The 24,879-nt window shown below is 55.8% G+C and overlaps 1 protein-coding gene across 1 annotated transcript in view; it reads right to left on the reverse strand.

Annotated features, from left to right (window-relative positions):
* Nucleotides 1-742: 742 nt before the first annotated feature.
* Nucleotides 743-24,879, reverse strand: part of PKP1 (plakophilin 1) — a 45,699-nt gene continuing 21,562 nt past the window's right edge. The window contains exons 3-13 of the mRNA XM_028120344.2: nucleotides 15,557-15,951; nucleotides 13,070-13,214; nucleotides 11,967-12,174; nucleotides 10,758-10,935; nucleotides 9,291-9,405; nucleotides 7,479-7,634; nucleotides 6,501-6,677; nucleotides 5,075-5,228; nucleotides 4,521-4,707; nucleotides 3,836-3,920; nucleotides 743-817 (exon numbers count right to left, since the gene is read on the reverse strand). Of these exons, the coding sequence (XP_027976145.1) occupies nucleotides 743-817; nucleotides 3,836-3,920; nucleotides 4,521-4,707; nucleotides 5,075-5,228; nucleotides 6,501-6,677; nucleotides 7,479-7,634; nucleotides 9,291-9,405; nucleotides 10,758-10,935; nucleotides 11,967-12,174; nucleotides 13,070-13,214; nucleotides 15,557-15,951 (1,875 nt within the window). The remainder of the gene's footprint in view (nucleotides 818-3,835; nucleotides 3,921-4,520; nucleotides 4,708-5,074; nucleotides 5,229-6,500; nucleotides 6,678-7,478; nucleotides 7,635-9,290; nucleotides 9,406-10,757; nucleotides 10,936-11,966; nucleotides 12,175-13,069; nucleotides 13,215-15,556; nucleotides 15,952-24,879) is intronic.

Here is a 24,879-nt window from a genome sequence, read left to right on the forward strand (position 1 = left end):
CTTTGCAGATGGCTCCACACCAGGGCCACCTCTGGTGACCAGCCTGGGAAGGTTAATGTCACCTGCCTCAGAAACACTTTGGGTGCTTGTTTAATAACGCACTTTCCACTCCAACGCTCTGGAGTCAGATCTGCTGGGGTTGCGGCCGGGAGAGTGTGTTTTAGGAAGCGGCCCGGGTGATTCTACTGGAAGCTAAGGCTTGCAGGCCTTTGTCAGAGATACTGGTTCTGAGTTCTTGGTCCCTGGAATCATCAGCTAGAAATAAGCTTAGCCACATTAGGCATGTGCAAACTGGAAAGTGAATTATAGAAAGGATAAGAAAGTGAGCTGTAGGTGTGCAAACCCAGAATGACATATTGTATCACTGCGGCGGGGGGGGGGAGGGGGCGAGGGCATTCATACCGTAGTCCATGTGAACGGCACCACCTAGGTTGTACAGTGCATAACCTACACAGCTGTACCTAGAAGTTCTGCCCAGACCTCTGGCCTGCTGATGCTATCAGGACACCGCCCATCCCTAATGTCCTGTGGCCAAGTAGCCTGTACAGCTGTCCTCACAGGCCTTGTGTCGGCCACGGCCGGGCCATCTGCCAGACTGAAGGATGCTTCTGTGCCCTGCGGAACACAGGCCTGGCCTCTCCCTGTGAGACCAATTGAGGCTGCTGCAGGGGTCCTGGATGTGCCTCTGCCCTGGGGGGGCCGATTCTTACCTGCAATCTGTACTTGCTTGGGCAGCCCCTTCTTAGAATCGGGAGGTGAAGTTCCTGAGGCTGTTGGGCCCGGCTAAGGTTCCCAGCATGTTCCTATCCAAGCCTTGCTGCAGGGGGAAGAAACAGCAGCTGCATGAAACACTCTAGGACGAAACAGCGTGGGACTTCCCACGGGGCCAGACACTGGCTTCCCAGAGTGGCCTTGGGCTTGTACCAGACACTGCCCTCCCGGAGTGGCCTCGGGCTTGAGCCATAGCCCTCTGGATTCATTACATGTGTGTGTCAGGAAATCAGTCGGGGCTAAACCTGGACTGATTAAATGCGCAACCAAACATAAGGCCGTGGATATGCCCGGGTTAGTCAAGCGTGTCTGGGCTTCCACCAGCGCTTCTGAATTTTCTGTGGATCTGCAGAAATCTGAATTAAGGCATAAGGATTTAAGCTCATAGTCATTACTCTTTAAACAGAACAATAACCAAAGTCAGATTAGAAAAGCTGTTTGTTTTTCTTCCTTCTGACCGTCCCTGTTTTCTCTCTTCCCCAAATCTTGACAAGAGCTCTTGGCAGCGAGGACACATCCAGCGTTTCTCACATACCAGAGAGGCGCCTGGTGCCGGTACTGAGGAGCCGCCACGCTGTAGGCTCTGTTTACCTGTCTGCTCTCCCACCTGCAGCCCCACCAGCCCCTGAGCTCCTGCTGAGGAGTGACAGAATCTTGTTTCTATTATTTCTCCCAGCATACTGCAGGTGCTCAATAAATGCTTTGGAGTGAATGGGGACAGCAGATGGGGCCTAGAGGCCCTTGAGAAGGGGCGCCTGGTGCCAGCTAAGAGCTCTGAGAATCTGTCAGCTCTCACTGGCCTGTGGGAACATGAGGGATCCAGATACCAGGTGGTTCAAAGCCCAAGGCCTGCTTGGTCTGGGCATGAATCACATGATGTTGGTTTTTCCACCACAGATTTGCTTGCTCGCTCCTGTTGAGCTTGGCTGGATTTGGTGGAAAGAGCCCAGGAGTGAGAATTCCTGGGTCCCAGCCCTGCTCTTGCCATGACTCACTGCATCAAGGCAAAGTCCTGTTCTTCAGGATGGACACAAGCCCCATGGCCTGCCTCATGGTGGTTGTAAGGACCCAGTGGGCGGTGTGTGTGCGGGTGCTCTGGGAACAGAAACACGGCCCTCGTCACGTCGAAGCTGCCATCAAGCAGGGCTAGAGGGAGCAATGGGGACCGGATGGCGAAGCTGGTTCCCATGGGTGCTGTACAGAACAATGTTAACAAGGGGACTCTCTGGGTGCCTTGGGGGGATGTGGTATCAGTATTTCTGGGTGAGCGGAACCTTCTGGACCACTATGGAACAGCTTGAGGAAGTTCTCACCCAGTCTCTTCACCTACCTCCCTTCCACGGAGTCTCCCCTGCAGCTGCCCCGTGGCCAAGCCTGCCCACACTGTGGTTTTGCTGGGAAAGAGCACTGGACTGTCCACTAGAGGACATGGGCCACCACTGGCCGTGGCCTTCAGCCTTCCCCAGTCGACCTTGACTGCCATGGTCCCTCCTGTCGCCCTGCTGTGCTGGAGGAAGAATTGTTCCTCCTTCCGCCCCCGGGCGGCTGTCTTCCCATCTCCTCTCCTACCCGATCAGGCCACTCCTGACCCTGAGCCCCGCTCCGTTCTGCGGTCTTCCTCATCCTCCCGCGCCTTCACCTTCCCCTGCTCTGCTCACTCCTCATCTCACGACAGAGATGCTTGGGTCCCCTCTGTCATTAAACAGGGGTCTTTTTACTCATGCCTTTGTCTCCCTCCTTTCTGGGCCACACTGGTTCTCCCCTCTGCCCCACTCCGCCCCCTCCCCGTCCCTCCTCGCCCACGGCAGGGGCCCCAAGGGCTCCCTTTGCTTTGCCAACAGTGCTCTTGCAGGTGGCCTGGGACTTCTGGATCGCCTCATCCGGGGGCCTCCCTGGCGCCTTGGTAGCCCCGGGGACCGCCGCCTACCCGCTCCTGTGCTTTGTCCTCCTGCACGGGCTGCAGCTGCCTCCTGGCTAGCCGGCACAGCGCCTCCTGGCTCCTGGCCCTTTGCTCTCCTTGGCCCCCAGCTGAGGATCTTCTCCACGCTTCTGCCTTTACCCTCCAAGACTCTCCCACACACCTGTGCCCCATGGTGGTCCTGCCTGCTCTCGGAGCTTCTACTTGCCCAGTGTTCCCGTGGGAAACATCTGTGTGGCAGCCTGGCCTCTCTCCTCAGGTCCCACACCCGCGATCCAATCCCCTCAGACTTGACCTCCTGAAATCGGGACTGCTCTCCCTCTCCCTACAAGGCCTACCTGGCCTCTCCCCAACCGATCTATTTCTGCTAATGTGGCCGCAGTGTCTCCAGGCTTGCACTCGAGCATGGTCAGTCTGCCCAGTCTGTTTCTTCCACGTTCTGTCGTTGTTCAGGCCTCATCACTGCTGACATCTCTGTCTAAAGAACAGCGGCCGCAGGAGCGGGAGAGGCCAGTGTGGGGAGGTTTGGTAAACTGAGACCTGGGGTAGGACTTTGTGTGTGACGAGGTTGAGAGGCGCTGAGGACAGAGAGGAGCCAGGGTCGCCACTTGACAGATGAGGCTGCCCCTGCACCTCTCAGTTCCCTGGGCCCCGCCACTGTATCCAAGTATTGCTTTAATCATGACACTTTCTACCTAAAACCCTCAATGGCTCCCCTGTGCCAAGAGCAAACTCTCACAGAGATTAAAGGGGTTTGTAATCTAGCCCAAACCTACCTCTGAAGCCACAGAGCACATCACACCCTCAAATGAATTCTGTGCCTTTTGCCCACCTCGCTTTTCAGTTTGCTCCTAAAGGATCCCACCCCAGGCCTCTCACACATTACCTTGATTCCCTCTGCCCTTCATGCACTCGGCACCTCCCCAGAATTCTAGCCGAGAGATTTGCTCATAGTGTGATCACGTTCATTGTCACGCACATTGGTCTCTCAGCTCTGACTCTGTCTGTCTGGAGTGCGGCTCAGTCCCCGCCATGGGGTGGGGTGGGCCATTCTGCTTCTCTTTCCTTGCCCCACTCAGACTTGATTCTGTGCAGGGGACATGCAGGAGAGCCTCATGGGCAGGGGTCAACAGTGCGGGCCCTTACCTGCCTGAGGACGCCCTGCAGTTCCTTGCTGGACCACATGTCAGACAGGAGGAGGCGGGCAGCTTCTGCAGCCTTGGGTGAGGCACTGGGCGGGCAGGAAGTTCATTTGTGGGGTGAGTCTCGGGGAGGCATGAGAATGAGCACCCTCCTCCCTCCTCCCCTCACCTCGGGTCTTAGAGATGTGGGGAGGCCCCAGGGGTGCATGAGAGAGGAGCCCCATCGGGCTGGTCACTCTGCGCAGTAGGCATGACCCCACGGCCCTGCCCACTCAGAAGTGTCCTAGGATTCTCCTTGGGGGCTGTGAGGGGGAAGGTCGCCTAGCCCTTGTTCTGGGAGGAGAAAGCCCCATGGAGCAGAATAAAGTTCCCGCACAGCGGGGTCTGCTGCTCCATGCCTCCTGCTGACCCTCTGAGGACCCAGTGTCCCCTGGTGATCCACAGCGGAGAATGCACTGCCTCTGCCCCGTTTGTGCAGCCTGAGGGCCCGGCTGCTGGATTCAGCCCTACAGTGCTCTTGGCTTCTGGAACTTCTCTGCATCCAAGCCTCTCCTGCCCTGGCTCTCTCTGTACTGGGTCCTGCTCCCGCCGCACCTCTGAGACTTCGCAGGGAGTCGTGCTTTGCACGGGGTGGGGGTGAGGCGGTGTGGGGGTGGGGTGGGGAGGAGACCGCCCGCTTCCCCACCTACCTGCTACGGCACAGGTTGATGACGTTGTTGACCATGCTGCTGGTGAAGTACTGCTTGGCCATCTGCGGCTGGGAGGCCATCAGGTTCCTCACAGTGTAGCAGGCCGAGGACAGGATGTCTTCCGAGTTGCTGGTGTTCCCAGTGTGACTGGTGAGGAGCCTGGTCACTTCTGGGAATACTTGGTTCCCTGAGAGAGAAAGGAGTGGATGGCACAGGCTCAGAGGACCAAGGGAGAGAGGGGCTGAGGGGCTTCCTCTGGGGCCATAGTCCCGGACTGCCCTCAACCAGGTTCCTAGACAGGTGATGCCTCAAGGCTCCATTCTAGCTCCAACTCAGGGCTTGGGACCCAGATGGGACCTCTGCATACCTGCCCCCCATCTCCAGGAGACCTGCCCCTTCCTACCCCCAAGCTTCTCTTGGGCCAGCTTCCCCTCTTGGAATGCTCACCCTTTAGAGGGGGACCTTCCAGCAAGCTCTGGAAAGTGGGGGGTCTGCCAAGTCCTAGCTGGAGGCCCGGGGCAGAGGGGTGGTCTGACGCTGTGGAGGGTGCTTACCCATCGCTCGGTGCAGCACAGGGTGGCGGGACATGTTGCTCAGGAGGGAGGCTCCTGACCGCACCACATCAGAGTTGCCAGATTGCAGGAGGCGAGCAATTTGTGGCAAGCCCTTTTCCTTGAGCCCGATCAACTGGCTCATGCCGCTGGACATCTGAGAAAGAAGGCCCAGTGAGGACCTAGCCTGGGGCTTCACAGGCACCGTGGTGGAAGCGGGCCAGGTAATCCCAAATGAAGAGTCCCAAATACCGTTTCTCTTTCGCATTGGAAGCACGGACGAAGAGCGACACAAATTTACTCACGCGCCAGCAACGAACCAAGCACCCAGGCGAAAATGCACCCCCAACTCTCCTGACCTTGATCTCTACTCCCGGATCAGCCTGGAGCCCAGGCGGGTGATGAGAGGGAAGTCTCAGACCCCTCGCTCATGGGGGCCCTGAATCGACTCCTGGTCTAACAGAACGGTCAGATGCCACTGCTCAGCTATGGGTCTCAGCTCTGCCTTCCTTACACGTCCCCGCAGTCTGCTCACGTGACACCTTACGGTCAGTGATATTTGTCGATGCAAGAAGCATTGACCACCTTCCAACTTCCCTACCTCCGGAGTACTCAACACATATTTGTTGGGTACTTGCCCAGGACAAAGATGGGTAAGAGAGGGTCCGTGCCCACAAGGAGACACAGTCCAGGGCCCCGTAGAAGTAGGCCAGCTCTAGCAACAAAGCCATCCGAGCTATAATCTGGTCCCAGGCTGGTCTGGAGTTCTTGAAGACCCCCAGCCTCATCCTCTCACGGTCAAGAAAGTTCCTTCCTTACCTCAATTCACCCTGGTCCTGCTTCCAGCTGATTCTCTTTTGTCCCAAGGACAGATGAGGGGTTGTTGACTGCCTCCCCATCTAAATGCTCGTTGATTACAGCAGGCCTCCTATGGCTCAATGCCATTCCATCATGTCCTCCAAACTATATTTGGCCTCAAAATCCCTACTGATCCTGCCGCATCTTCCTCTAGATCTGCCCACGCGCCAAACCCTCTATTTTTCCCTCCGTCAGTTCAACACACAGGAGACTCCACCTGCCACAAACAAACTTCATCTCTGTCCCCCACCCCAGACAGGGCCAGCATGGGGCCAAGAAGCACAAGGCAAAGGGGACTCTGTGGGCACAGACAGAATCCAGCAGAAGTGGGTTTGCCTAGCCGCCGTCTGGGAGTTCCCAGAGGGCTGGGCTAGTTCTCTTCCCTCACTGCTCTGCCATATCACATAGGACACTGCCTCTAGTCATGTCTGTAGAACGGAGCTCCACAGGCCATAGGTGTTTGCTAGGACTCAGACTGTGGACACACTCGTGGGAGAACAGGGAAGGGAACAGAGCCTGGCTTCAAGTTGGAGAAATGGGGGTGGGCACAGGGGAGGAGGCCACTCCTCACCAGCCCCTTGCTGGCGGTCAGGTTCTGCAGGGCACCAGCGCAGGCCTCCAAGGTGGCATCTTTCTTGCTCTTGCTCATGAGGTTCAGGTAGGTGCGGATGGCATCTGAATGGTACAGCCAGCTGCTGCCCTTGGGGTTGCTCTCTTCCTCCGGAAGGGGGCAGTCGTAGTTGTTGTTCTGAGGACAAAGTGCAGGTCAGCAGGGAGCCTTGGGAAGGGACCGAACCCAAGCCTTCTGCGTGCCCCCCAACTCCAGGGTCCTGGTTCCTGATGGGAGGGGCCTAGGAAGCACCTGCCCCAGTGCCCCAATCCTATGGCAGCTCCACAGGATTGAGTGAGGGCAGGGGCCGTGGTCCCCCTCCATGGTCTCTGAGGGAGGCAGAGAACAATCTCGGGATCCCGGGAAGGGTGCTGCAGGCCAGCCTCTGCCCAAACCTTCCAGTGGCTTTTGGGTCTCACACCATGATGTGTCCCCTCCCAGAGTCAGACTCTGAGCTTGACCCACCCTGGGCCAACGGGCCATTGTACCCAGCGCGGGAGGCCTGGCCCTCCCTCCACAGCACCCTCCTGTTTCTGCGGGGACCTGGGAGGCTTGGGAGCTGGTGGGAACCAGGCCAGAGAGGGCTTAGAGTCCTGGCTACCCCCAAACCTTCCCGGGTAATGGAGAAGATGGGGCCGAGTTTATCACTCACACAGTAAGAGAGGACAAGCTCTGCCAACGGAGGGCTGAGGCTTTTGACCTCTGGGCGGTCTGAGCTCCTCCAGTCTCAAGAACACAGATCCCCTCTGTATGCAAGACAGAATGCCCTGTACTCGGCTCCCAGAGTGCGGCCCCAGCCCGAGGCCAAGGCTTTGGCCCGCGCTTGGCCTCTCGGGCTGGTTTCAGGCTTCAGGGCGGTGGGGGGGGGGAGGGGACAGAGGGGGAAGGGTGGGCCAGGCCGCTGAGCCCAGCAGGGTGCCTGGTGGCGTCCGCGCTCACCATCATCTTGGTGCTCTTGTTGCTGAAGCAGCCCGTGGAGGACTTCTCAGTGTAGGCGTTGCGCGCATTGTACTCCAGCTGGCGGTAGTGGGTGGGCACCTCGGCGTCCAGGCGGTAGGAGAGGTTGTGCAGGATACACATGCAGTTCTCCACGGACTGGGGGCCAAGCAGAAGCGTGGCACCTGAGCCCGGGCCCCGCCCTGATGGCGTCCCGGGCCCCGTCCCTGCCCCTAGCTCCTGAGGAAGAGGCAGGTCCCTCAGCTCCTCCAGGACGGATGAACGCGGGCTCTCCCGGTCACGCTTCCCGGAGCCTGGACTGGAATCCAGTTCTCTCATTTCCTAGCTGCGTGACCTTGAGTGGCTTGCTTTACCTTCGGGGCCCCGGCTTTCTCAGTCGTAAAATGGGACTGAGGTCACCGACTTCGTTGGGCTACTGGGAAGATGCTACTTGGAAGTGCCCGTCATGGGGCCCCGCACAGAGTAGGACACGTGGACAGTGGCCACCGCTTCTACTGCGACAGCAACTGTCCAGCGGTCGGACTGGGCTACTGAAGCGCACACCTCTGTCCTGGCACATTCTCCTTCAGGAGCAGCCTTGGTTCAAAAGCCATTGAAGCCCCATGCCCCTGTGATTCCCCCTTTTCATGGCTGGCTGGTCCTCAGCTTCCAATAGCAGAGGTGCTGACCTATCCCAAGTCCACACGGGCAGCAAGACCCAGGACCTGGGATTTTGCCACGGCAGCTTCTCCTAAGCCTTTGCCGTTTGTCCTCCGTGGACAGGCTGGGGTTTGGGCCAGCGGACTGACCGTCTGAATGATGTCAGCCCTGCTAGGGTTTGAGGGACTCAGAGTCTTAGGGCCTGGGCTATACAGGTAGAGGGGATGCTGCATCCAGAGCAGAAAAAATATGATGCCCCCTGGGACCTGGCTGAGGATCTGAGGGACCGTCTCTCTCCTGAGGCCCTGTTGTCACATCCAGTGGAGGAGGGGGAGACAAAATCTCTCCACGGGAAACTGTGTGCAGGACCCAGTACCCGTGGTGCCCAGACAGTCCCCCGGTCATCTAGGGACAGTGGGAACTCACTATTCTCCCGAGTTGCTGTCCTGCCGTGATGGAAACATCTCAGCCTTCAGTTTCTCTTCCCTCCGTGATTTTTCCTTTCTGTCTGTGTGCTAGTGGGTCCCAAAGCCCAGAGGGGACAGGAGGCGGCTTGGCCAGTGGCCTCATTGGGACGAAGTGGGAAGCCAGTGCAGTAGAAGGAGCCTTGGTGCAGGGAGGATCCCCGGGGGCATGAGTGTGGCTCCTCAGGGCTGCAGGCGGGGCTCGGCACCGGCGACAGCAACTGCTCACGGAGAGTTCACTCGGTGCCGGGCCCGCTTCGTGTCTTGCTTATGAACTAATTGAGCCCTTAAACTAACCCAGGAGGCAGATTAGGATTATGATCATTTCTGTTGGAGCAAAGTGCAAACTGAGGAACAGAGACATCATGGAAGTGTCCGCATTCACACAGCCTCTAAGTGAGGGACAGGGGACCTGCCTCTGTGACCACTGTCCCCGGCGAGCAGAGCACTCTGCAGACAGCTGTCCCCTTCACTGGCCGGTCTCTGGGCATCTGTCCTGTCACTGGACCATGCCTTAAAGGCCCCTCGAGTGCAGACCTGCCTTGTGGAGCCTGGGAGAGGAAAATGTCAGGACCTAGAGTCCAAGGAGCTGCCCTCACTGATTCTGGGGAGGCCCTGGGCCTTGGAGTGCTGGACAGAGAGGAGGACGGGGGTCCAGGGCCGGGGTGGGGTGCCGCCTGGGTGTGCTCACCTTGTCATCACAGCGGCTGGCCGCCACGCAGTTCTGGACATAGGCCATAAGGGAATCAATGAGTCCCGTGTAGTTTCGCATGGTCTGGCGGCCTGCATCAGCAGAGCTCAGGTTCCTGAGGGAGAAAACAGAGAAGGGGTGAGGAGGCAGGGGAGGAGGGGGGGTGGAGAAGAGAGTGGTTGGGGGGCACGCAGGGGAGAGTAGGTGGGGGACGAGGGGGCGGAGGGGAGGGGGGATGAGGTTGGAGGTTTGATAGGACGAGAGCAGGGCAAACGAAATGAGGAAGAAGGAAGGAAAAGACCATTCAGCCAATTCTGCCCCATTCTGGCTGAGGTTGGATGGGCTCTCATTTGAACTCAGCTCTTTCCACCCCTCTTGCGGCCCACCTGTAACTTTTATGAAGGTCAAAGCCTCCAGTGCGGCTAGCACACCAAGACACATGCCCTACCACTAAGGGGCACCTGTTGAATGGGGGCTGGAAGCTTCGCCTGCCCACTTTTTTTTCTGTGGGACAGGAGAAGCTCTGTGGGGTGCTGGGGCCAGGGGCTGGATCTGGGAAAAGAGCTGATGGGTGCTTGACTGGGGGGCCAGATGCCCCCTTCCCGTGGAAGCTGTGTTCTGCCCCAGCAGTGGGCTCCTTCCCAAGCATCCTGGGCCTATTTGCGTGGTGTAGGCCAAGTGTGGCCGCTGGTGTCCCCAGCGGCCCTGCAGCCCCACCAAGTCCTCAACACCCTGGCTTTGCTCACTGGGGGCCACTGATGGAGGCTGAAAGGGAGGAGCACAAGCTGAGACAGAAGCTCACGCCACCTGCACCCCTCACTCTGGGGCTCCCAGGAATTGGAGAAGACAAACCCCATCAGAGCAAGGCATGACCCTAAAGGGGATCCATTCCACTGCTTCACCTCCATACCAGCACCCACAACCCAGCTTGCAATCTGTCTCCTAGAATGAGCATGCCCACGTCCCTCCTCCAACAGCCCCCAGGGGCCCTGCTTCATGCTGGTGTGGGACTCACGAGACTTTGGGCAGAGCTGTGCCATCTTCACGCCAATGAATATGGCAATTGGTGTTAGCATCATAGCTGCGAAGTGACTCATTAGGAGCCAATCAGCAAATTTTTGTCCAAAAGAACACACTTCAAGATAGTACAAAAAATGCATTTTTGGGAAATGGAAGAGAGGGAAATGGTTGAACCAGTTTGAATATTCAGATCTGGCATTTCCACTCTTAGATTTCTAAGTTTGCTGTGGTCCCTTAAAGGAGGTCATGGAGTCCTGATCCTTATCTGGATCTGGGGATGTCAGGAGTGCTGGGGCCCCGTTTCCTGGAGTCTACCCATGAAGACCAGTGCCAGCCAGACTGCATTTTATGTTCTCCGCCCTGGCTGAGTCCTGCCCGAGATGGGGCTGCCTGGGCAAAGGCCCAGGTCTGGGGCCAAAAGACCCCACGGGCGGGCTCTTCTCTCACCTCAAGCAGCCTGTGGCATTGAAGAAGACTTCAGGGTCCACCATTTCCCGGGTCATGTTGCTGTTGCCATCACACCAGCCGGAGAAGGGAATGATGACCCGGTCGGCCAGCACAGGCAGGGCATCCATGATGAGCTCCTCCTTCAGCTCATCAGTGGAGGACAGGTTCCAGAGCAGCCCTGGAGGTTGGGGACCGTCAACTCAACACATACCAGGCTCAGGAAGACCCCAGGCAATGGCGTGCCACCCCCAGCCTGCTCTGGCAAATGAGCCCTACTGGAACGTCACTTTCCAAGTAGGCCTGGGTTATTCAGTCTAGTGTCTGATTGTTTCCTGAGCCCGCTTCCCAGTGTCTCAACGAGGTTCTTTGAGGGCAGGGAGCATCTAGAATTCTTTATCTAGGCCAAAATTATGACTATGGAAGGCAATCGAGAAACATTTGATTGTTCTGTGGTTTTTGATGTAAATGTTAGCACTCAGAGTCTTCCGATGTTCTCTATTTTCCACCTGAAAGTCAGTCCAGAAATACTGATCATGGTTACTCTGTGCATGGTCTCATCTTCCCAGTCCAGTCTGAGGGTTTCATGGTTCCTTCTGTTTCTTGTGTCCTCGGCCCAAGTGCTTGGCATATTGTTTGGGCACAGGAAGGTGCTTAAGATCTATTAATCCCTGCTCTCATTGACCTCCCTTCCTCCCTTTCACCTGTAGATCCCAGGCTCTGCTGAATATGGATCCTGCCTGGACACCAGCCTTCTACTCTTTGCCTTCTATCTTCAAAAGACCTTGATTCAGGTGGTTCAGTCGCTTAAGCATCCGACTCTTGGTTCCAGCTCAGGTCATGATCTCAGTCTCATGAGATAGAGCCCCACATTGAGCCTAGAGTCGGGCTCTTCGATCAGTGGGGAGTTTGCCTGAGATTCTCTCTCTCCCTCTGCTCCTCCCCACCTCATTCTCTCTCTCTCTCAAATAAATAAATAAATCTTAAAAAAAAAAAAAGACTTTGACCCCTTGTGGGTATGCACCATCTGGACACCACTAATCTGGCTAAGGCCAGTGCCATGGGGGCGCCCAAGATACTAGCCTGAGGTCAAATCTGCACGGTTGTGCTTTGACCCAGCCTGGAGGGGCTGCCCCACACCCCATCTTGGGACTGCAGCCAGCAGTCTCGCCCACCCCCGACCCCTAGCGCTCCACGGCTGGCGCTCCCTACCGGTTAGTTGTTTCTGGATCTCAGTACTCCCAGTTCTCCTCAGGAGGCTGACAGCCTCTCGGATCCCATTCTGCCTCCGGGTCTCCAGCTTGTTGGTGACGCTCCGGAACACCAGGTTACGCAGGGCCCCGGCCGCAGCCTGCTGGACGTTCTGGTTGGGGCTCCGGAGCAGGTCCACCAGCTTGCAGATGCCTCCCAGCTGATAGACCTGTTGGGATAGGGGGGGCCGCCTTGCCCAGTCAGGAAGGTGAGGCTGATCTAGTGACTCTACTCAAAGCGATTTTCTCAGACCCAAAAGTCTACTGCCAGTTCCAAAATATTCAAGCCAACCAGAATAAATAAGCAGTGTGGAGTCACAGCAACCAGATCAGGAACCAAGACGGATTCAGATGCTAGCCCCCCCACGTCCTCGCCAGGAGAGGCATCCCTCTGTTCTGAGCCCCACTTTGCTCCTCTGGAATACGGCAGTGAGGACCGGAGGAGGAAATGTATATAAATACACTTCAAAATCCCAAAGCAAGACAGACGTAAGGGAGACCCTCCCACGGGAACTCTTTCTCCTGTGGCAGGAACTTTGATGCCGATGGATCGTGGAATCTCTAGGAAACCTGTTTAGGGCACCACACTTTAGGGCTGAGCTGCTGAGCCCTATAGGCATCCTTCCCAACAGCCAAGCTCAGGAGGCATGAACAAGCCCTGTTTCCCACCACGGATGCTTGGTGAGAAAGAGGATCAAGAAACAGAGAGGCAGAGAGGCCGAGACAGACAGACAGAGGGAAAGGGCCTGGGGAAGGGAACTGAAGGGTAGAGAGTTGTCACATTCTCTAGTGGCATCTAAGAAAGGGGATTTCTGTTGAACCCATGGCTGTTTCTTCCATGTGACCAGTGGGGGAGACACGCCTGACTAATGTCCACTCAACTAGAGGGTTAAGATCCCCAGCTGTGATCTTAGGCAATGCCAAGCACACTCCTTGCCCCAGGCAGCCAGGCAGGCTGAGAAGGAGCAAATGCAAATGCCCCCACCCATCTCTAAATGGGGTCAGGCTGACACACACCCATTCCCAGCCCAGGCCTTCAGGGGGAGAAGGTGTGCAGCCAGTTACCTGTTGTTTGGCCGATTCATCCTGGAAGCAGGTATGCTGGATGTAATAGGCCCCAATGGCCTGGTACTTCTCATCCTGGGAGCTCAGGTACTGCACAGCCTTAGGGATAGTCAGCCCACTGCACTCGATATCCTCGCTGCAGATCCTGCGGGCAATGGGCAGTGGGGTGGGTTCCAGGGTAGGCTAGGAGCCCCGGGGCCAGGGGCTCAGAAACCCCCCTGTATGCCCAAGCTGCCACAGCCTATCCATCCATCCATCCATCCATCCATCCATCCATCCATCCATCCATCTTCCCTCCCTCCTGTCTCTATACAACCATCAATGCCTCCATCTCTCCCAAAGTCCAGCTAATTCTTCTCATATAAAAATTCTCACATCTGCTCCTTCCAACCCTCACGGGCACTGCCTTCCTTCTGACCATGATCACTCTCACTGGGACTACAGCAAGAGATCCCCACAATTGGGTCTCTTCTCCAGGCTCCCCTATTCAAAATTTTCCTCCCTTTTCCCAGACTAGCAGTCCTAACACCTGGTTCACTGTACTGTTCCCATCAGTGGCTTCTCCATCCTGTAGGTTCAAGTGCAGACTGCTTAGACTAATATCCAAGGGCACATGTTAAGTTGGACCACATGAAATGGCTGATAGTCAACTTTTTTGAGCCACAAAACTAAACATTTTATGTTTCAACCTCTGTTTGGCTCTGCTATTCCCTCTTGCACACGCCCCAGCTCCTCACAAGGTCTGCTCCAGCAAGACTCTTCTCTCCACTGAGCATCCATGTGGCTCTCAGATGTGGCTGTGTCCCCTCCCCTCACAACACAGGAGCCTCGCTGAAGCCCCGCTTCCCTGAACATTCCAGCGAAAGGATACCTTTCCACCTGTCTGTGTCCTGCTTCCCAACAGAGACGGCGAGTTCCCGGGGGGCAGGGGCAGCCCCTCCTGTGGTACCCAGCCCCACCCCACTAGGGATCTCCTCAGTGTTTGTACTGGCCTCAGTTTTCTTCTCCTCATGTGTGCTGCCTCAGTCCTGCCATAAGTATTCATGGGTTTAGTGAGGCGTCCTAACTCCATTTCGGGAAAGATCACCCCATGGGCAGAACTCTCTGGTCTTGTATCAGTAGCACTCCTGCCCTGCATTGAGCAAATGTCACATTTGCCAGTCAAACATCGTCTCTAAATGGCTTGTCATACATCCCCTTCCCTGTCTTGCCTAGACCTTGTCCTCTCAGAGCCTCTGGTTTGGGGCAATGAGCCGGGGCTAGATGCTGCCCCGATCCCTGCTCCACAGGAGAGGGTTTCTTAGTCCTTCTCCAAATCATCCTAAATACACCTTATGGCCTTTGAAGTAATTAGGAGAGGTTCAGCTTTACAGTGGGGTTCAGCTTATTATCAAAACAGTGCGACAGAGTGGGGAAGAGCACAGGATGCCGCATCAGCTGTGTGACCCTGGGCAAGTGAGTTAACATCTCTGTGCCTTGTTTCCTCCTCAGGAGTTCTAGCACCTGCCTAGAAGGGGCTATGAGGTTTAGAGATGAAGACTGCAGAGCTCCTGGAGCTCTAGGAAAAATAGTTTATCAGTTAATTGTGTGGCTCTAAGATGGCTCTGGGCTGTTCTGTTTCTGGCTGTGTCCCCTAGCCTTACCATACATCCTGGAACATAGTAGATGCTTAGTAAATGCTTGTCAAATCAATGAATAAATGATCATTAGGTAGTGATAAGGAAGAGTTTGGAGGTCTATGGAGCTCTGAGTCCTGGAGGGCAGGCCCAATGTCCCCTAGGACACTGTCCCATCCCCAAGCCACCTTGTGCCTGTGGCTCTTTACAGGACACCCCACTTCATCTCCTTCATTCTCACTGGGCCTTCAGTGTCGAGGGACGAGAGATGTACTCTGTTCTTCAGCACTAGATCCAGTTCCTCAATTTTGATGTCTGACCGTCCTGGTTGTCTGTTGTCCTATCAGGTGGAACATGGCCCCCTTGCCCATCATCCACATCAGGGCACACTCCTTTGCTCTTTCAGAACATGGATAGAGATTTGCATGCCTAAGATCACAGACTCTCGGTCCCCTGGGGGGCTTGTTAATACACACACGTTGCCGGGCCTCTCCCTGAGTTTCTGAGTCAGTAGGTTTGGGCGCAACCCGAAAGTGTTCCAGGTGATGCTGCCGCTTGCTGTTTGGAGACACACAGTTGGAGCACCACTGGCCTAGCTAACCCTCTCTAGTTAGCCTCCTCTGTTCATACCCTGTGACCCTTTAGAGCCTACATACCCCATGCGTTTTGTTAATGTCTGGGTTCTGTCTCCCCCTTCACACTGAGGACTGCCCAAGGTCAGGAACGCTCCCCCTGCAGGGACAAGGAACCCCTGGGGACCAAGGTGGTCCTTCCTACCATCAGCAGCTCCCTCGCAGCGTGCAGCCCCGCTGACAGTCTGCCTCTACCCTGGCCCCCGCCCTGGCCCCCCGCCCAGCCTGGCGGCACTTACTTGGAGCTGGCCCTCGAGTGGCCAAAGGACAGGTCCTTGTTGCAGGACATGGGCGGGACGTACACGGGGTCCTGTTTGGAGGTGCAGGAGGGCGGGCGCACGGGGCACTTCTTGACTGCCTTCTGGCCGCTGCAGGTGCTGTAGAAGCTGTAGCGGTTCTGGGTGGTCTTCTGGCCCCTGTTGCTCAGCGTGCCCTTGCGCAGGGTGCCCCGAGGGTCACAGTAGAGGTCAGGCTCGCTGCGGCTTGCCTTGATCTTCTGCATGAAGCAGATGTCACTGCCTGCGCCGGTTGTGGGACAGGGGCCCCGTGGGTAGTGCCGGCTCCAGTTCTCCATCTGGCTGTAGGAACTGAAGCGCTTGTTGTCATTCTCCCGCTTGAGGGTCCCGTTGTAGATCTGGGCAGAGGAAGGAAGGCGGGCTCAGTGGAGGTTCCCGACCGGCGATGCTGGATCCAGCTGGCCAAGAGACCCTGACCTCCCCCGGCCTCTGTAGTAACTAGTTCATGGAATCCCAGAATGTTCGGAGTGGAAGGCATCTTGGCCATCATCTGATATATTATTTTTTCAAACTGCAGGTTGTGACCCATTATGGATTATGAAATCCATTTAGCTGATTTGTGATTCTCATTTTAAAAAATAGGACAGCATGGTAGATGCTGGGATGTAAGCCTCAGAGTGCAACGCTGGCTGCAGAGACACATGTTGTGTTGTGGGCTGGGCTGGGCTGCGCTGGAGAACACGTTTCTTACTGGGTGGGGGGGCGCGGGTAGCCACTCATCCAGTCCTACGTGAATGGCCCTGGCCAGGTGGGGAGTCGTAGGCCCAGAGAAGACAGGGGACTTCCAACTCAGGAGGGAAGGGCAATGCTGGACCTGTGCGCATGCCCCCAAGTCCTTGCCCTGTCACCCCATGAAATTCTCAGACACTGGCAGCTTCCAACACAGCCAGCCTTCCTTGGCCACTTGTACTCAGCGTGGGCAAAATGTCTCCTTTTCTGGCCAGGACTGTTTTCCACTATTATTTCCACATAATAGTGGAACTCCTCATGTTGCCTCCCCTCTGCCAGGGTAAGAAGCAAATGGTAAGATCCCCTTCCAGGGGAACCCCTTACAGGCCAAAGGGGGAAAATACTTCTGCTCCTGGGCCTTCTTTCACAAGAGCACCTACACACATGAAGGCAGGCCCAGGGGCTTAGGGTGGGGTGCAAGGGGGCCTCCTGGGCTTTTTGTCAGGCTTGCAGGAGGGAGAGGTTGGGCAGAGGCTCAGTCCGACAAGAAAACATACTGTAATGAGGCGCCCCCTGCCAGGGCTCTGTGTGAGCTCACCTGGGGATGCAGCCTCCCTGGTTAAGAGCCTAAAAAGCTGGAGATTTGGTGGGAATGAGCTCGGGACAGATCTGTTGAAGGGGGACTTTCCCAGGAGCTCACAGGCTGGTGGTAGGCCTGCTTGCTTTGACTTGTCCTCAGACTAGAGGGTAACACTGAGCCTGTGGAGATAAAGTGTCTCCACACAGGTGCTGACTTGGATCTCACCTTTGCTAGGATGAGCCAGGGCCAAGCCTAGCAGCCCAGAGCCTGCCCGCCCCACCCCATGAGAGTGTGTGTGTGTGTGTGTGTGTGTGTGTGTGTGTGTGTGTGTGTGTAGGGGAGGTGGTTAGACAACTGGGCTATTCTCCTCCACACCACATCTAGCCACACAAGTCTGGGGAGGGGCTTTCTCTTGGCCAGTTCCCTTTCATCTTAGCAGGAAACCACCATGGGTCAAGGTTCCAGTCAGAAGTGGCATCCAAAAGTCAGAAGCTACAAACTGTTAACCTTGACAATGGCGCTCTCATCTCCTCCACCCACATGCTCAGCTGGGCACTCAGGTGGGCATAATTTTCTTCCCCAAACTGGGTCAAACCAACCTACCCCAAAGGGAACAGGTGTGTGGGTGTCTGGGGAGGCATAAATGAGCAAATAAGAGGCAGAGGGAATCTGGAATGTGCACTTTGCACAAAATATGCAATTAGGCCTCCCCTGCTTTAGGCCAGTGGCCACACCCCTCACCCCTCCATCCTCCCAGGGCGGGGAAGGTGACGATAGCACTTCAGAGGGCAGGCTGAGCACTCCCGTGTGGCAGGCTGAGCCTTAAATGGAAATGCAATAAGGAACTCTCTTGTTCTCAGTAAATGACAATCCTAGACGTCAGCTCAGGCACCTGATGAGGAGTCCAAACGCTCATCCTGGACCAAACCCAGCAAAAATGTGATCATGCTGATTAAGCCTGACAGAGGCTTTGGGCTTTGCTCTCCTGTGCTGGGAAAGGAACAATGGGCAGCCCTGCCAAGTCTCGGCGAGGGTGGGCTGCCTAGGGGAAGGGTGCTGGCTGCGCCCTCGGGGGAGCAGGCGTGGTGGAGAAGGCAGGGCTGACCCTGTGGGACTGCATTTCCTACCCCCCCATCAGCCACATCCCAGTGGCGTCACCCATTCCTGGGAGCCCCACCCCAGCTCCTTGTGTTATGGCTGCTGAGGACAGCCGTAGGTGATTCCTGTCATCATGACTCTTTGCTGTTACTTTGACAAGCGGGAGTGCCAAGCTTCCTCTTTGCCAGGCCCTTTCCTGTCCTAGTATCACAGGGGGTCTGGGTTTCCCTCCAAGGCTCAGACAAAGCAGGCTGTCACCAGCCTTCCCTGCGACCTTTCCCCTTTGCTGTCCATCAGGCTGAAATCTTGGGACTCCAGGTACATTCCTCCAGCTCCCTGGGCAGAGGGAGACTCAGTGGTCAAGAACATGGCCTCTGGAGCCACACTGCCTAGGCCGAGCCCTGGCCATGTCAACTGCCCAATGGGGGGCCTTGGCAAACTTGCTTGAACACAACACACCTCAGTTCCTTTTTTTTTTTTTTTTTTTGATTTGTAAAACTGGGATTATAATTGTACCCAGTGTGGGGAGAATTCAGTGAATGAATGTTTGTAAAGTGCTTAGGACAGTGCATGACATAATGTTTGGTTAGTAGGGACATCTGTATCCCTCTGATGCTCAGACTGGAGACAGACTGGGGGCCTCTAGGACCTGGCTGAGGGTCGTTCATCACCCAAGCCATACCTAAAGGAGCCACCAGGTTGGCACTGGAAGGAGATGAACCCAGGAAGGTAGGCCAGTCCAGGAAAGGGGTATACACTAGTATTCAGAGCCTCATGCTAGTCTCACCCAATGGCCACAGAACAGGCCTCACTAGGTTTCAGAAAAACAGAGGAGTGTGGTCTGCCTGTACGGCTTTATGACGGAATGGAATGACGCGGGGTTTCTTTACGTGGGTGGTGTCGGCATTTGGGGAAGGACAATTCTTCATTGTGCAGGTTGCCCCAAGCACTGCAGGATGTTTAGCTGCCTCTGGCCCCCAGGCCCTAAATGCCAGCATGCCTTGCTGTCATTGTGACTAGCAAGAACGCTCCCACACGTTCCAGGTCCTGAGCAGGCAGCAGTAGCTGGACCGGAATACGGGGATAGTGTGCACCCAGGTGCCCACAGCAGGTGGGAGAGCTTCACTGCCAATGTCGGGTCTCCCAGGCACACCCCCACACCCAGATAGTGATCTGCTGGCAGCGTCCTCTGCTTTGAATACAAAGGACAGTAAGACACAGACACACACCACTCATCTGGTTATCTCATGCTTCCTTGGGAAACTCCAGCCTCGTGTGGTATGGTCCATGCATCAGAACATTCCAGAGGCTAGAAACTCGACTTTCTGGGGGCAGAGATGACCCTCAACCAGGAGTAGGCCAGAGGGAGCTAGAGTAGGCCAGAGAGGGCTGCCCTTAGCAAAGAGCCTCTCCTAACCAGGCCCTGCTCTGTCTCCCTTTCTGCTAATGACTTAGGTCTTATAATTCATCCACCTTTCTCCCCTCTTCCCCTTCCTTCTTGGGAAATTGTGGCATTTTATGTCCTGCTGAATGCTCCCCAGCCCCTCTTCCTGTTCCTCCTCACGTTAGGAAGTGCTCAGAGGTCAACCTCATTTTGCAGGCAGTCCTGGAGGGTGACTAGACTAACACAGCTCAAGAATAAGGGCCTCAAAGAACTGAATATAGTCAGTTTCCCCTTGAGAGTCCCATTCAGTCTGAAGAGACCCCCAAACTGGAAGAGCTCCTGTTGGCCCAAGTTCATCGGTCATGACAGTGACCAACCATTCGGGAAGAGATGGCATCCTTCTGTCCTTCCAACTGAGAATCCTTTCTGACTCCTCCTTTCCCATTCCCACTGCCCAGACTGTGGCCCCGGGGAGCCTCAGCTCGCTACTGGACAATTCCAGTGCCTCCCGCCAACCTCTAACCCAGCCCTTGGGGCCCTGGTGCCTTCCTGGTGGTGCCATCCACTTGACCTTCCTCAGACAAAGCTTTCCTTGCTTGACAAACCCACAGTGTCTCTCTGCTTCTTGCAAGAAGAACTCACCAGCCTAGCCCCCTTGCCTGTCCGGTCACCTCTTGCCTCCCCACACACCCCTTTATGCTATCTGGTGACGTCAGCCACATCCTGCTTCTGCCCAGCCTCTTCTCCATCCTGCATAGCTTTCCTTGCCCCTCCTCCCAAATCCTATGTTTCTCCAAGGCCTCTTCCCCAGTCGTCTGCACAAGGCCTGCTCTGACCCACCCAAGGCCCCTTCTCCGGATCTCCGTTGTGTCCAGAGCTGGACTTCTTGATCTGCACACCCCCGTTGGCCGTGACCTTACGTGTTCTTTAGTTGCTAATGGTTTCTGTCATTTCCCCCAAGCTCTCCAGGGCAAAGATGCCCTTTACTGTGTCTAGAACAGGGCTGGCCTCACCGCAAGGGCCCAAAGGAGTGCCTTGACTTGCCATGGGAATGTGTGCCTGGGATGGAAATCTGGGCTGTTGGTTGGCACTGGGGTTCCCACAGCCTCCATGGGCCACAGGGATCCTTGTCAATGAAAAGAGCTGCCAGGAAGGCAGAGGGGTTCCAGATGAAGCAAGCCAGTCTGTGAGGGTGGCCCAGCGTGGCTTCAGGCTATAGGGGTCCAGGATTCTTCCCTTTACCCCTTGACCTGGGCTTTATTAGCTGGTTGGCTGAGCCTAGAGAGTTCTATGCCAGCTCTGGCTGACCAGACAGAAGGAGCCAGGCATGTGCTGGGCAGACGGAGATGAAAAGAGTGTCTGTGTCCCCAGCTATTAGTCCATTTTGAAACCAAGCTTCTGCCAGCAAGGTGGGGCTGGCCAAACCGGCTCTCCTGCAGGACACACCCTTGCTCTTCCCTACGAGTCCCACACCCAGCACAGAGCCCAATAGAGCCACCTGCAGCAATGTACTCTCCAACGCCCTTCTCATGAGACTTTGTGCTCACACACAATTTCGTGGGGTCCCCGTGCCTCCTGGGCCGGGCGAAGCCCCTCCTGAGAAAGGACTTGCATTGAAAATGCCTTGAGGACAAATTCCATTTGCCACTTCCCTTGTACCGACTACTCCCCCTCAGTGCCCATTTGCGGGCCGTGGTGTAGTAGGCATGCTCTCTTTCACCTTCCTGGGATTTCAGTCAGGACTGGGCATAGCTGGCCAGTCACAGGGTGGCCAGGGTGGTGCAGAGGGGGCTTCACAATGGGGCAGCTCTGCCCACTTCTGGGGGGTCTGGAGAGCCCAGGTCCTCTCTCGGCAAGGGCTGCCCAGGACGGGGCAATCAGGGCCCCGAGCGTGGGGAATTCTCTGTGCAGGAGGTTGGGGGGGGTGCTACGGGCAGAGGTGGCTGCTTACTCAGCAGCTGGAGTCACTGAGAGCGGAGAGTGGCTGGGCCTGAGTCACCAAAGGTGGGACTTGGGCAGGAGGAATGCCAATCCCTGTCTCCTCCTGGGCTCCGCTCCCTGTCTGGCCAGGAGCAGGGGGTCCCACCCTGGGCTGGTCCTCCTTTCTTTCTCTGGTGCATGGCTTTGTGTGGTGTGTGGAGAGCAGAGCCACCGCACCCCTCAGAACCCCTGACATCTGGGCAAAGAGCAAGCCTGTTCTGTTTGGAGGCGGCTGTGGTGGGTGGGCCCCTGCTGGGGAGTCCTTCGGAGCGGGGAGGGCGGGGAGGAGCTACCCAACGATTCCATCCCCGGTACCCTGACACCTGCAGTACCTACTCGGGAGGGAACCCCCGTTTGCGAGCTGAAGGACAGGGGCTGGTGGGTGTCTAGTCAGTTAGACAAGGCACTACAAGAATCGGAAACAGCCTGATGTCAGGTGTTGGGCATCTTCTATCACTTGCATTTTTTTAATGTAGAAAAACCCCCCAAACCCACGAAAATTTTGATGCCCATCTTGGGTGTGCAGAGTTCATCGGAGATCTGGTTAATAGTGGTTAGTGTCCCTTGTCACCTTTGAGAGGTGGAAACTGGGAGCCTGCATCGTTCAGGGGAGTAGCAAGAAACATGGGTGATTTGGAACAAGTTTTCTAAAGTATCTGGATAACGGCAGCCCAACTAAAAAAGATCCTAAAAATCTCAAACTCCAGGCTGTGGCTTGTGGGTCTTTCAAGATGGTGCTGCTCTCTCCAGGGAGCTCACAATTCCGGTGAAAGAGGCATCCTGCCCTGATGGGCTCCAGGTGCCAAGTCTGCATCCCAGGCTCGTGGGAGGGTCATGCCCACCGAGGCTCCTGGCGCTATTGAGCACCAGGACCCAACATATACTTGGGCACCCGGCACCTTGCCAAGAGCTTGAACTCCATGACATCTGCCGTCTCAACAGACCACCGTGGCAGGCCCCGCACCCAACTCTGTCTCCACGCCCCGCTCCCTGCTTCATTGCTAACCTGTGGGAAAACGTGGGTTTTCTGAAAATCTTCTCTGAAACCTCTCCCCCTTCACATCTGAACAGTGGGTTTTTCTTAGCCCCTGGAACTCCCAGGTTGGGTTTGGGGAGCAAGGACCTAAAGTTTCATGTGTACACATCTCTGTTATATTTGAGAAAGGAAATCTCCAGCAGGTGTTTACCACCTGTGAGGACAGGCCCCGTGACAAAGGACACCCGGACCTCGGCTGCCTCTCTTTCATGGGTTCATGCTCAGGCAAGTCTGAGGCAAGACTATCCTGCCCTCCAAGAGCCCCCTGTTCCGGGGTCATATCTTCTGCCTTTTGAACCCAGAGGCTGACCCCATTGCCCCAGTAACTGTTCATCCTGGGGAGAAGCCCTATAAGATTTCAACATGAAATAACTCCTGGACTCTCAAAGGATACACTGGCTCCTGGAAGAGCATAGTCGAGGGTCAGGAGGATCCTATTAAGCCAGGCACCCCCTCACCCCCACCCCATGACCAGAAGTCTGGGGGAGGCTCAGTGGCCCCCTTAACCACCCCCCACACATGGGGCCAGGAGGTGCTTCCACACATAAGAAGAAGAGGGCCAAAGGCCGTGAGGTGGGAGCATCCTCAGGAGCAGATGCTTACTTGGCCCCAAACAGAGCTCCTTGGAGACACCACTAGTGGAAGGAAACTGCTCCCACTGATGAGAAAGCCAAGAATCTCACATGAAAGGAGGAAGAGTTGGCTTCAGGGCTCTGGTGATGGATCTCCACTCTGGAAGATGAGCCGGTGTGCCTGTATGCACACACACTCCCATATGCACACCCACCTACACGGGACACACATTGCTTTGCTGCTGGTGGACTGTGCTAGGGAAGGTCTTTGGAAGTTCCTGAACATATTGTAAGAACACCTTGGCAGGCATGGCGCTTTACAGTTTGCAAAGAGCTTCCTGTCTTCATCGTCTTGTTGGAGACTCCTGTGGGACAGCACTTGCCAGTGAAGTGTCAGGGCAGATGGCAGCATCGTCATGCTCTCTGTGAGCATTTATTAAGCGCATAGAGCTTGAGGCTTGGCTAAGGCCACACAGCTAAGATGTGGCAGACCTTGACCCAGGACTCAGGTCTCCAACCACCCTCTTGTGTTTGTCCTCCAGCCACTCTGCCGCCAGAGTCTGGTGACATGAAGGAAGACTAAATGGCAAAGGGCCCCTGCAGCTAGGGGGCGCTCTGCAGGAACACCACCCGCATCTCTAGCTAGGTGCTGGCCCTGACTCCTAGGAAGCTCCTTGCCCAGGGGCTGCAGATGTAGGAGGTATTTGCTCCCTGCTTTTGGCCTGTTGTGGGAGATCCTTAGAGACATTTAGGAAGAGCATAGCTCCTCAGCTGTGTGACGCAAACTTACTGCCCAAAGACCTGGGCTAGAAGACCCTCTGCTCCAAGGGACACCAGTGGGCAAGGAGACCTTGTGGTCATGACAACTGGTCTGTCTTGGCCAGGACCACAAGAGTGAAGGTGCAGAAAAGTGACTGTTTGGTACCCTTTCAACCACGCCTTGCTCCAAATGCACCGCTGAACACACACAGATTGGGCTGGGAAAGCAGGGAGTCATGTCAAGACCGCTGCCCGATGCTGGGCCTGGAGTTCCTGGAATTTGCCAAGTCTCGCTGAGCTTCTTCATGCTCAGGGAGTTGGGCCACCCTGGTTCAAGACTCGGGGGCGGTCAGGAGGGAGAAGAAGGGAGGGCTGGGCCACTGGCTGGCCCTGAGCTCCCCAACTCTCCCAGGTTTATTTCCATAGCACCCCTACTCTGCTCCCAGCACCATCGGGCCTCCAAGGGCTGCAGGCAGATGTGGAAGAGGCCCAGGATTTCCTCTGGACCCTCTCCTAGTTGGCTCCAGGGAGCAATCCCACAGAGCTCAGCACTCAGCAGGCCATCAATTAGTTCAGAGAACTGTAGACACTCAGTCAGAAATATCATCTTTGGGCACCTGGTGGCTCAGTCCGTTAAGCGTCTGACTCTTGATTTCGGCTCAGGTCATGATCTCGGGGTCCTGGGATTGAGCCCCATGTCAGGCTCTACACTCAGCATGGAGTCTGCTCGGGATTCTCTCCCTCTGCCCCTCCCCCCCCAACTTGTGCGCACTCTCTCTCTCAAATAAATAAATAAAATTTTAAAATAAAAAAAGAGGGCGCCTGGGTGGCTAAGTCGTTAAGCATCTGCCTTCGGCTCAGGTCATGATCCCAGGGGCCTGGGATTGAGCCCTGCATTGGGTTCCCGGCTTAGTGGGAAGCCTGCTTCTCCCTCTCCCACTCCCCCTGCTTGTGTTCCCTCTCTCGCTGTGTCTCTCTCTGTCAAATAAATAAATAAAATCTTTTAAAAAACAAAAAAATAAAAAAAGAAACATCATCTTTACCTGAAACCATAAAACTCCTAGAAGAAAACATAGTAAGCTCCTTGACTAGATCTTGGTGATGGTTTTTTGAATCTGACACCAAAGCAAAAGAAACAAAAGCAAATATAAATAAGTGGGACTACATCATTCTAAGCCCTTCTGCACA

This window comes from Eumetopias jubatus, unplaced genomic scaffold, assembly GCF_037043125.1.
Source record: "Eumetopias jubatus isolate StellerSeaLion01/CBP00866 unplaced genomic scaffold, mEumJub1_p1.0 scaffold_12, whole genome shotgun sequence".
Lineage (NCBI taxonomy): Eukaryota > Metazoa > Chordata > Mammalia > Carnivora > Otariidae > Eumetopias > Eumetopias jubatus.